General features: G+C 37.8%; 1 protein-coding gene across 2 annotated transcripts; it reads left to right on the forward strand.

Annotated features, from left to right (window-relative positions):
• The first annotated feature begins 1,276 nt into the window (after window positions 1-1,276).
• Window positions 1,277-11,474, forward strand: fam180a (family with sequence similarity 180 member A). Of its 2 annotated transcripts, XR_014606020.1 has the most exons (4): window positions 1,297-1,482; window positions 7,098-7,195; window positions 10,522-11,023; window positions 11,152-11,474. XR_014606020.1 is itself a non-coding variant. In XM_084112553.1 (3 exons), exons 1-3 carry the CDS (start codon window positions 1,299-1,301, stop codon window positions 10,861-10,863), a joined length of 624 nt encoding a protein of 207 aa, XP_083968679.1. In that variant the 5' UTR covers window positions 1,277-1,298; the 3' UTR covers window positions 10,864-11,474. The 2 variants fall into 2 exon arrangements, 1 of the variants encoding a protein (XP_083968679.1); XM_084112553.1 differs by having other exon boundaries at window positions 1,277-1,482; window positions 10,522-11,474.
• Window positions 11,475-12,778: the final 1,304 nt, after the last annotated feature.

A 12,778-nucleotide genomic window follows, 5' to 3' on the forward strand; every position in this document is an offset into this window, starting at 1 on the left:
CTCAGAAATGTGAGAAATGTGAAACATGACCGGAGGTGTCCTCAGTAAACATTTGAGTTTTAGGGTTACACTTTATTTTAAGGTGTCATTGTTACAGTGTAATTAATATATTTAAGTACTGAGTGATATTAATAACTACATGTACTTACTATAGGGTTAGGGTAAGATTAGGATTATGGGTTAGTTGCATGTAATTATGCATAATTTACTGTTATTACTATGGTAAGTACATGTAACATACAGTCAAACCAAAAATGATTCAGACACCATATATAATTTTTGATATTTTTTACTAGTGTGATCAGGACACTATAGTTCATTTATGCAAGTGAGGAGAGCAAAATAAAGTAAATTGTGACATTTTATACCCAGAAATTCAAGTTTCGAGAACATTATTAAAGACCAGATAACTTTGAATGAATGTTCTATTAATGTCACTGGAACAACGTTTGTTTATAACGTTTCGCTAACGTTCCCATTAAGTTATGAGAACAGTAATGTTCCATGAACGTCCAGTTTTTTAAACGTTAAGGGAACATTAACATTGTATCATTCTTCAAACATGAACGTTCTGAAACAAGTTGCAACATTTAAAAAACGTTACATTTAAAAACAAACGTCCAACTGAAATGTTTAATTAAAAAAATACTCCATGATCGATGTACAGTCAAACCAACAATTATTCAGACACCAGATATAATTTTTGATATTTTTTACTAGTGTGATCAGGACACTATAGTTCATTTATGCAAGTGAGGAGAGCAAAATAAAGTAAATTGTGACATATTATACCCAGAAATTCTTCATACAGTGACTATTTGAAAACATTTGGGATCAATAATTCTTCCGACACTTTGTCCTGATCATGTTTTGCTGAAGTGTTTTCTTTAATTGCTAATGCTCTTTTTACACACAGACTGAACACAATGAAGCATTGCTTGGTGATTGGTTGAGCTAAACTGGTATTATCTAATTGTGTAGTTAAATTTAACAGCTGACAGATATTCAACATAATTCATGTGTGAGACAGTCTAACAGAAGGACGGACAAATCCAGTCAAATATCAACTGAGTTCATAACTATAAACTGTGATGAGAGAAATGTTGAAGGTTTCTGAATACATTGTGGTTTGACTGTATATAACAAGGAATAAATAAAGTGTTACTGTTTCAGTTAATGGTACTGATGAACTTGAGAAAGAAGGCAGACTGATCAAACACACAGATTGTTTTTAGTTTAATGACTTCCAGATGAAACACACATTCCAGCCTTTTAAAGAGGGAGGAGAAACAGGGAGTATGTTGAAGGAAGAGGGACAACAGTCTCTCTCTCTCTCTCTCTCTCTATCTCTCTCTCTGTCTGTGATCCTCTGTTTATTTACAGTGTATCGTGGTGTTCAGAAGAGGAGGAACAGAATGACGGTCCTCCAGATTCTGCTGATGTGTCAGATGTCCATCACAGCGTCCCAGCACTGGAGGAAAGGTACAGCACTCGTCACATCACTCAAACACACACACACACACACCACTGTTCACAGACAGCATGAGCACTCGTACAGATTGCTCTTAAAAGCTTCTGCTTACAGGCTTGAATTCGATTTGTGGACACATATATATATTGTGCATAAAAGTTGAGAAACATCTGAGATTAAAAAATAAATGAAATGTCTCCTGAGCTGTGAATGAGAAACATTTGATCAATAGGTTTTGCTTTCAGAATCCATATTGCATTAGAGCTGAATATGTGATTATTAACATTATTTTATAACATTATATTTCTTATAAAATAAGCTTGTGTTTCCACCACAGAATAAAAGATTTTAAAAGATAACTGCGACTTTTTATCTCACAATTGTGTTTATATCTCGCAATTCTGACTTTTTGTCTCGCAATTCTGACTTCATAACACGCAATTCTGAGAATTATTCTGTGGCGGAAACAAGCTTCCATATGAAACAGCATTATGAACTTTTATAAAGATGCTTTTGGTCATTATGCTTTGACAAGATGATTGACAGGACAGTTTAAACTGTGACAGGAGGCACTTAACTAAACGACAGAGCGTCTGTTAAAGACACATTTATGTTGGAGAAGCTTGCCTACTATTCTGCTATACACACTCAAAAGTATGTACTTTTATGGCGTAGTATAAGGTGATTTGGGATACAGTGAGTGTGTCGAAACTGGTGGTTATGGTAAGGGGCCAATCACAACACACTGATCTAGCCGACCAATCACAACACGCTGCTCCAGCCGACCAATCACAACGCACTGCTCCAGCCGACCAATCAGAGCACACTGATCCAGCCGACCAATCACAACGCACTGATCCAGCCGACCAATCACAACGCACTGATCCAGCCGACCAATCACAACGCACTGTTCCAGCCGACCAATCAAAACGCACTGTTCCAGCCGACCAATCACAACGCACTGTTCCAGCCGACCAATCACAACGCACTGATCCAGCCGACCAATCACAACACACTGATCCAGCCGACCAATCACAACACACTGCTCCAGCCGACCAATCACAACACACTGCTCCAGCCGACCAATCACAACTAGTGCTGCACGGTGTATTGATACTTCAAAAGTATCGCGATACTCGGAAATTAAAAACGTCACGATACCTAAATTTATCAGTATCGATACTTAAAAAAACAACAAAAAAAACGCCCCCATTTGGACGTCTGTGTTTTTTTCCTGACGCACGCAGCAAAGAACATGTCATGGGACAAAACACTACAGCGAAATGGTTGCATGTGCGAGCACAAGTGGTCTACGACTCGTAGAAAAAGATGACGTGAGGAGTGACATGAAAGTACTTTGCCTACCTTGCTCTGTTGCACGGTGCACCGATACTTCAAAAGTAAATCGGAAATTAAAAACTATTAGTAGGCTATCGATACTTCTAAGAATGACCGCGTTCCAGATTTGTAAGGCCGGCGACACACTGGCTGCATGGCGTGTCCGTTTTTATTTCGGCTCCCATGTTAACTGCCTGCGTGACACACGAGTCTCAGGCGCAGCTCGAGACGCGCGGAAAACGCGTGCATGCTAGCCTAGGGGTGCGTTTCCCGAAAGCATCGTTAGCCAACTATGGTCGCAAGTTCCCTCGTTACCAATAGAGTTCAATGGACATTGCGATGAACTTGCGACCATAGTTGGCCAACGATGCTTTCGGGAAACGCACCCTAGAACCGATGCATATTTTTCACACGACACGCAAGCGTGTTGGAAGCGTTTCCAGGCAAAATAGAATAGGAAAAGATGTTTCTATGTCATTTTGACACGAATACATATTAATAAATGACATTTTGATGTTTGAAAGTCATAGGTTTTGACATAAATACAATATAAATGTAATTTAAAAAAATATTATTGATTTTCAAATATTGCACCTCTTAATACAGAACGAAATATTCTGTAGCCTATTTTGCCGTCAACACTGCCGACGTTGTCTTTGCTGCTATATATTTATGTTTAACATGAAGTATAGGCTTTCCGCAACTCTATCCCCATATGTCAAATATATCACCAATGATCATATGTTACCAATATTAAACATTGTTTAATATAATCGCTGTTCATATTTTTATTCAAAGTTCAGAATCAAGATAAAGTTATTACTGGTAACTCTTATGTTTCTTATGATAAATGAGATAATGCTGCTAAATTTATAAACAATTTTACCTTGAATGTCATTGCTCTAATTTATTTTTTATATTTTGATATTTCATATTTTGTTCAAATGTTTAATATCTGCTGTTCATATGTTAATTTATTAGTGTGTTATATGATTAGAATGTTGTCCCAGTTTTAAAATAAAGCACAGCAATGATATTTGAGAGTGTTTCTCCCTTTTCAGGAAAAGTATCGAAAAAGTATCGAAATCGCAATACTTGACTTGGTATCGGTATCGAAACAATAATTTTGGTATCATGACAACACTAATCACAACACACTGCTCCAGCCGTTTTGTTGGGATTATATGAGTAACAGCTGTAGGAACTAACAGAGATGTTTAATTACTTTAATCAGCCAATGAGTTTCCAGCTCACAAATAAAGGATGTTCATCGGCTCTTTCACAGCTGACGAAAATATGTTCTAAGAACGTTTTGTTGACGTTCTCATTAAGTCAAAGAGTATAGAAGTACCAAGAGGCGAAACTCAATAGAACGTTCCATTGCAACAAACTCACCCATGCGCAGAGCTGCAGCTCCGCCATCTTGGACTGAACGCAACACAGCTGTCATAGAATTGAACGATACCGGTTCAAATTCAAAAGCGGTTAAATGAACTAAAAAGTAGTTTCTAGTTTTTAATATCTCTAGAGCAGACATCCCATGTCTCCCGGAAGATCCGGGAGTCTCCCGCATATTGATAGCGGCTCCCTGATGCCCACAAAGTAGCTAAAATCACCCGGAATCTAGAGCGAGCGAGCAAGAGCGCGCAGCTCCAAACCGTGTAACGTAGTAGAGCACACGGCAGAAAGGGTGAGGAAGCGAGATATCAATATATCAACCTAAAATGTGGAACACAACTTGTTCAGATTTTTTGCTTTCATTTTCTTGCAGTTCTAGAGTAAAATATATTTTGTAATATATATATTTTATATAAAATATAAATAATTATATTTTAAATTTGTACATTTTAATAAACTCAAACTTATATAACTTTTTTCTGTTTCACTTTCATAATTTATTTCACTTCAACAATAATCTGACAAATTAAAACAAGACCAACCATAGGTCTAAATTCCAAAGCATTCCTGAATTACAACCATTAAGTTTGGATAGTGATTTTCATGTTTATGCGAAAAAAAGTTAAAGGGTTAATTTAGTGATAACAATGAATTAATAAAGCGGTCATTTGCCAGGTTAGGTGTTCATATATCTCTGAAAGTATGCGATTTAAAAAGCCAATTTCGAGTCTTGACAATTTCGACCAAATACATAACATTAGCAAACTGTTACTGCGGTTATGGGATAGCTTACATTAACGTTACAGCACCTGTTATCGTTGACGTTAGCTCACTTTAAAGTTAATAAAAACCTTTTCTACTTTACCTCTCTGGATCTTTGGGGAATCTATGAAATGCTAGTTGATTGGTTGTACACTGGTAGTTGTTGCAGTTGATGGCAGAACACTGTTTTCTTTGTTTCCAATTATTTCCAGACATAATGTTAATGCTGTACAGTAGTTGTGCTAACGGTAAAGCCGTTGGTTCAGTCCAAAATGGCGGCCGCGCTACCGAAGCGCCACCTAGTGGCTGTTGTCAAAACTGCAACGGAGTTTCGCCTCTTGTTACTTCTATACTCTTTGATTAAGTTATGAAAATGTTATTTTCTGAATGTTCTGTGAACATTTAAAACGTCCAGTTTAAGGAAATATTCTGTTTTATAATTCTGCAAACTTTATGAACGTTACTTTTGAATGTTCTCTGAAACATTTATAAAACGTTTGACGAACATCCAACTGAAACGTCTCAGAGAAAACATTCCATGAATAATGTATAAATGTTTTTGTGCAAACGTTTTGAGAACATTATTATCTTTGAAGGAACATTCTATTAAAGTTACTGTAAGAACGTTTGTTCATAACTTTTAAAGAACGTCCCCTGAAAGAGAGAGAGAGAGAGAGTGCGTGTGTGTGTGTGTGTGAGAGAGAGAGAGAGAGAGAGAGTGCGTGTGTGTGAGAGAGAGAGAGAGAGAGTGTGTGTGTGTGTGTGTGCGCACGCGCGCGTGTATAACACTTTGTTTATTCTTATCTTTGAAGACATATAACCACTTTTCCTTTCAGTTCTGAATCTAACAAGCACCTATAAAGTCCTCATTAGAATATTGTATATTTTTGTGAAGTGACATCATCACACACGTCTGGTCTGCATCTCATCTCATCTCCATGGAAACGCAGCGGTCACGAGGAGGTCTCAGAACACACGGTGTTTATAAGGTTTTAAAGGGCAGTTTAAGATGAAGTGTGTGAAGGATGCCCGACACACATCTGCAGCTGATCGGTCCAGACAGCGGAGGAATGCCTGTGATGTCGGCGACATCCCGAGAGAATCAGAAAAAACAAAACAAACAAAAAAACTTGTTTTTGCTCCAAGTTGTTTCCACTGAATTTCTGTTTCCTCGTAACCTACTTGTTAACTTCACAAATATGTTACTGAATGACTAATGACACATCCTTCCTACTTTAAATATATCATCTTGCTGCATTATTGTACTCGACTCAGATTCCCGTATGATTTGCGCAACAGTGCTTCACAGATGCGTCTCGTTCTCCAGCTGCAGGCCTGCAAAGCAGATGTTCAACAGCTGTTATGATGTCAGTCATCCGCTCACGTGCTCACGAACAGCCAATCGGAGACGTGCAGCTGCTGAGCACGTGCTGCCAAAACATGTAATGGCAAAATCAATGTCATTTTAACAGTTGAGTTCCCTTTCTATGTGCGGTTAAAAACTGTAACAGACGTAATTTTACATTAAATACAACTAAATTTTGGCTTCAGTTTTTGCAATTGAACGTTCTTAGAACTTTGGCGAACGTTATTTAAATGACGTTAATATAACGTTCGTTCAACGTTATCTGGTCTTCAATAATGCTTTCAAAACGTTAGCACAAAAAACATGTAGGCCTACTATCGTTCATGCTGCGTTTTTTTTCCTGAAACATTTCAATTTTAGCCTACTTTTTTTTAAATGTTACTACTTAAGAATATTCAGAGAGAACATGTAACATTCAAATGTAACGTTCCCATAACCTTCGCATAACCAAGAAAAAACTGAGCAAAGAACGGTCAGAAGTATAATTTTTATAACTTAATGGGAAATGCTATAGGCAAACGTTCTTAGAAAGTGTTTTTGTTCGCTGAGAAACGAGACATTCCCTAAATTTGCATTTGATTATTTTTCATTGCAATAATCCATTGTTTTTTCTTATGCACATTAGGGTTTTATGTTGTTAAATAAATGTTTATTGCGTTATCATGATGGTGTTTGTGTGTATGATACTGTGCACCTACTATGTATATATTAACCTTACCTTGTGGAAAAGCTACATTACCCATGATTCTCTCTGTCTCTCAGCGTTGTACCCATCAGCCTTCCGAGTGAAGCGAGGGACGCCAGCTCTGCTCAACCCCTCGTTTCAGAAATCTGTGGAAGACGCCAGCCTTCTCTATGAGGTGCCCTGATATTTACACATATGACAGAAAACTCACAAATCTATCCAATTCAAGTTTATTTATAGCACTTTTCACAGTACATATTGTTTCAAAGCAGCTTTACTTGTTACAATGTTACAGTTATTTCTCTAAGTTTCTTCACGGAGAGATTTAAAGTCAACGTTAAACAGCATTCGCAACCCAGTGAAAGAGAATCCCAGCTAACAAAAATATATTTTGCTATTACGTTATGAAAACGTTATTTCTGAATGTCCACTAAACGTTTGTTAAAAAAAAGAATGTCTTGGTTTTATGAACGGTAACCTTACACTGGTGCTCTTCGCGTGTCTTTTCATTTAAAATTTATTTTAGTTTGATAATGTTTTTTATTTAATATTTAGCATTTTTATGGAACTTTATGGTACTAAATTATATTTACGCTGTATTTATAATCCATTTATTCACTTTTTGAGCGTAGACCTGAAAATGAAATTTCCAACTTAAACTGTGGTAAATGTTGAATGCTTTAAAGCACAGACTGAAGTTTGATCTCTTTTCAAAGACGACACTTGAATTGAAAAAAAAGCTTAAAAAGGAGAACTTAAAAAAAGTTACAGAATTTTACGTTTATTGTTATTAAAAATGCACAAAAATACTATTTAAAATTTTTATATGAAATATATATTTTCAAAAACACATTTTACTCTAAAACGGCAAGAAAATCAAAGCCATAAATCTAAACAAGTTGTGCTCCAAATTTGAGGTTGATATCTCAAAAAATGAGCTTTCAGTTTCAGTGAGAGTGTGTTCGGCTGCAGTACCAAACGCTTCCACTAGAGGAAATTCATTTTTGACCGCGAGGAGCACAAGTGTAACTATTTTTTACAGGACCGTTTAACCTGTTCGACTCGAGTTTCGTACCATTCTGATGAAGAAAAAAAAATCAAGTTATAGGAATGTTTTGAATGTTCTCTGAACGTTCTGAAACAAGTAGAAACATAAAAAACATGTTGAAGACGAACATTAGATGAATGAGATTTTTAAATGAACCACATCTCACGTGTCGTCTAGAGATCTGAACAATGTCTCCAGCTATTTTCGGATGCCAATATGTGCGATCAAAAGGTTTTAATATGAGCTCATCGGTTTCAAAAGAGCTCTGCGTTTATTCACTCAAGACTGTTTTATTTCTAACAAGAACTTTTCAGGAGAGTGTAAAGTTTGCTGAGCAATGAAACTGTCCTGCGTGTTGTTCATCCGCAGTGTTTAATGTGATTGGCTGAATGAAGGAAGCGATCAATAGCTCAGCTCTTATTATCTCTTCATACGCTTGAGTTTGTTCAGTTATGCTGAGCTCTGCAATCTCTCCTGCCGTCAGATCCATCAGCCGACACAGACTCACAGATAAACATCTCCATTTAGATTCAATCCCAAAAACAAAAAGACATATTAATATTCCAGCGGTGTGTCTGCATGGCAGCTGATATCTGAAGACTGATGATCGGCCTCATCACACGCTAAACACTGATTCAACAAGACATCAGACTGAACTCTCATCAGATAGCAGATATTCATCATCCATAACAGCTGTTTATTGAGTCTGTTGACTCACTGAATCAGTGCCAATGCGAATCAGGAGTTATTTAGCATTCATGTGCTTCTTTTAAACTGGCGTTTGAAAGACTGTGATATTCTCAGTTTGACAGCACTGTCACTCTCAGGAGAACAAAACTGGATCTCAATATTGACACTGTCGTCTGTAGAGCTGCTTTAAAACTGAATTATGCTTCATAATCGATGAACTTTGCAGCATTGAGTTATTGAACTGAACTGAGTCAACATTCAATTGAATTTAGTGAATAATGACACTATTGTCTTCTGTAGAGCAGCTTTCCAGCGGATCATTCTCTCAACAAACACTCTTCCAGTGATGATTAAAAAAACGTTCGTTCAAAGTTGTAATAATGCTCTCAAAATGTCACCAACGTCATTTATACATCATTCATGGAAGGTGTTTTCTGAAATGTTTCAGATTGACGTTCATCTGGTTGTCGTAATTAACGTTTTTTAAATGTTACTACTTGTTTCAGAAAACATTCAAAAGTAACGTTCCTCAATGTTTGAAGAATGATGAAATGAAACGTTCCCTTAACGTTCATATAACCAAGAAGAAAGGTTTTTAAATAAATAAATAAAAAGTCATTTTGAACATTCAGAAATAACGTTTTTATAATTTAATGGCAACGCGAGCAAAACATTCTTAGAACATGTTTCTTGGCTTGGTTTATGGCTGAAATTGTATTTTTTCATAATTAAAGAACTTTGCAACATTAACCCAGCTAACAGAGAACGCTCTATCTAAGTTATGAACAAAACATTAACATTAATAGAACATTCATTCGAAGTTATCTGGTCTTCAGTAATGTTCTCAAAACACAAAAACATTGTTCCCGTTTTCCTGAAACGTTTTACATCTGTTTTTTTTTGTCCCAGCTACTGTTACAAAAACAGATTCCATGAAAGTGACTTATGAAAACATTATTTCCAGATGTTCACTTTATCATTCAAAACATCCAGTTTTTTCTTGGTTATGTGAATGTTAAGGGAACATTAACATTGTATCATTCTTCAAACATTATGGAATGTTGCTTTTAAATGTTCTCTGAAACATATGGAAGCTTGTTTCCGCCACAATAAAACATTTTAAAAGATAATTGCGACTTTTTATCTCACAATTGCAAGTTTATATCACGCAATTCTGACTTTATTTCTCCCAATTGCGAGTTATAAAGTCAGAATTGCGATATAAACATGCAATTCTGAGAAAAAAGTCAGAATTGCGAGTTTATTTCTTACAATTCTGACTTTATAACTCGCAATTGTGACTTTATATGTAATTGTGAGAAAAAATGTCAGAATTGTGAGATAATTGCTTATTTATTATTTATTCTTTGGCAAAAACAAGCTTCCATAGAAACAAGTAGTAACATTTAAAAAACGTTAAAAAACGAAAAACTTTCAGTGAATGATGTGTAAATAACATTGTTAAAACATTAATAAAGACCAGATAACATTCCCTGTTCGCTGGGATTATACTTGTTACTTTTAAATGTTCTCTGAACATTCTGAAATTATCCCATAACATTTCTAAAGTGATAAACTGGAATGTTTCCTTAACATTTGAATAAACATGTTCTTAAAAAAAACTGTAGGTTAAGAGAACATTCAAAAGTAAAGTGTTTTATAACTTAAAGGGAACGTAAGCAGAACATTCAGACTGTATCTCTGTTATTTTCTGTGAAACTTCTGGTTATGTCTTCAGATGTTTTGTCGGTGTTGTTTTACAGGTGTTGTTGTCGGGCGCGTACATTGACGCGTCACGCGGGACGCTCCACGTAGCCGATCAGGAACTGGCGTCCATGAGGAAGCTTGAGGTTCTGGAGGTCCTGTGTGAAGACGTGCTTCCCAGAAGCCTCTCTGAGATCCGCCGTCTCAGTGCCCAGCTGTCGGTGCGTCGTGGATCGCTGCGGATGGAGGACTTTGAGCGCACAGTCCTCACGATGGTGTTTACTGCACAACAACTGCAACACACCGACCCCGGCCACCAGAGGGAGCTGTGGGCAGACGCACTCCTACAACTGTATCAAGCCATTAAAGAAGACCTGCGGCCACACACGACTGCCAATTAATGAGAGGAGCATCCGGTCTCTTGAATCCAACACGGAAGTGACTTGAACTGCAGTTCACCGACTGGCCACTAGAGACAGGCTGCAAAAGAGAGTCAATCCCATTTGACCTCCATGTTAAAATGCCCAACTTTACAGCAGAAAAGAATGTGTTTACAATCTGGTACAAAAAGTGATTTTGGTCTATATAGCTCATTTTGCCCTTCATGACGACTGTGTGTGTGTGTGGGGGGTTATAACTCATCCATTTAATTAACGAACGAGTACTTATGTCCTTTTGATTTCTTACAGGTTGAGTTGTTGTTGCCCATAACACGCTAGCATTCTGCTAATGAACGCTGATTGGTCAGTGAAGGACTGATTACGACAAGAGATACCGCTTAAGGGGATCGTGGCATCCGAAGCGGGACCAGAAACAACAAAACAAAAGCTCTTCTAGCACGTGTGTTTGCCTGTGTCAGCTGTGTTGTCGATGCCTCGAGAGAAAAGAAAGTGCAGAGCGCGAAAGCACCAAAGTGACTGAAGGATTGCCGTAAAGCAGTATCTCTGGTCGTACGATGTGTATGACGTCATTGACATTTTAAAAGACTTTTTAAAGCAAATAAGTGACTCTACACCCAGTGAAATTTAACACCCAGCAATGTGTAATTTCTTCGCATCTCTTTTCGAATACAACATTCAAATTACTAGACAAAAAATTATATCCTGAGAAAAGTGGATTTTGAGGGGTATAGTGCCATAGACCTCCATTCATCCTGCACTCGTCCTGTGAGCGCCCTCATGTGGAGCCAGAGTGGAACTGCACTCGTCCTGTGAGCGCCCTCATGTGGAGCCAGAGTGGAACTGCAGCCAGTTCAGAAGCCGGAAGTTTACTGAGAGTGGAACTTCTCCCCTTATTAGACATTCTCTGCTACTAGCGTTTGTCTGCTGTCTGTTAGCGTCACGTCACCTCAGCTAATCCGCCTCGCTGCACATTTTCGTTTCGTTTCTCTTCGTCCACTTTGGGCTTAAAAAATGCTCCTCAGAAACATCCAGGTGACGTCACGGACACTACGTCCATATTTTCTGACAGTCTATGGTCTCATATCACTAATCCTCTGCACTGCTTCTCAACCGCTGACCACAGATGTGTTCCTGTTAGCGATCGCAGATATCAGGGGAAACGCATAATAAAATGCATGTAATCATGTAGAGCTAGTCAAATTAGACAACAATTGCAATGCAATTTATGTTTATTTTAAATAATATTTGCAAATAACTCTAAATATAATATTTGAATTTCCAAAATAATTTAGATATACTTCTTAATTATAGTCCCAGACAGCAACATAGTGTTGGCCCAGATCCGGCCCACATCTGGAATCCATACGTACCAGATGTGGGCCGACATTATGTTGCTGTCTGTGGTATATTTCACATATAAGTTGGTTTTGTATGGTTTTGACCCGGTGTTGAGTCTGGTTCCTTAAGGAGAAGCGGTTGAGAAGCGTTGACTGTCGGGCGTCTGCAATTACAGTCTGGTCTGATGAAAATGAAATGCATCTTAAGACTGTGTTTGCATAAGTTCACCTTCACGTTCTCTGGGTCCGGCTCAGTCTGCAGGATGAGCTCTGGTGTCCTTGTTTTTCCTGAGATAATGAATCTCCTAATATAGTCATTATCACGTCCTTGACCGTGTTTCTCTGTCATCTTCACCTGGAAGTGTTCCCAGCGGCGCATCAGAACCTGCGGAGACGTGTGACTCGACGAGCTGTGAGAATGTGACTGATGTTAAAGTTGAAACTTCACAGCTCCTCGGCTGCATTAAACATGACTGGGGTTTTCATTCACCTGTGTGTGTGTTATTGAACACCTCGGCTCCTGACGCCGGAGAAACAGCAGCAGGACTGGAGGAGATGAGGAGGAACAAATGATCAAA

This window comes from Abramis brama (genome assembly GCF_963993115.1).
Source record: "Abramis brama genome assembly, chromosome: 4".
NCBI lineage: Eukaryota > Metazoa > Chordata > Actinopteri > Cypriniformes > Leuciscidae > Abramis > Abramis brama.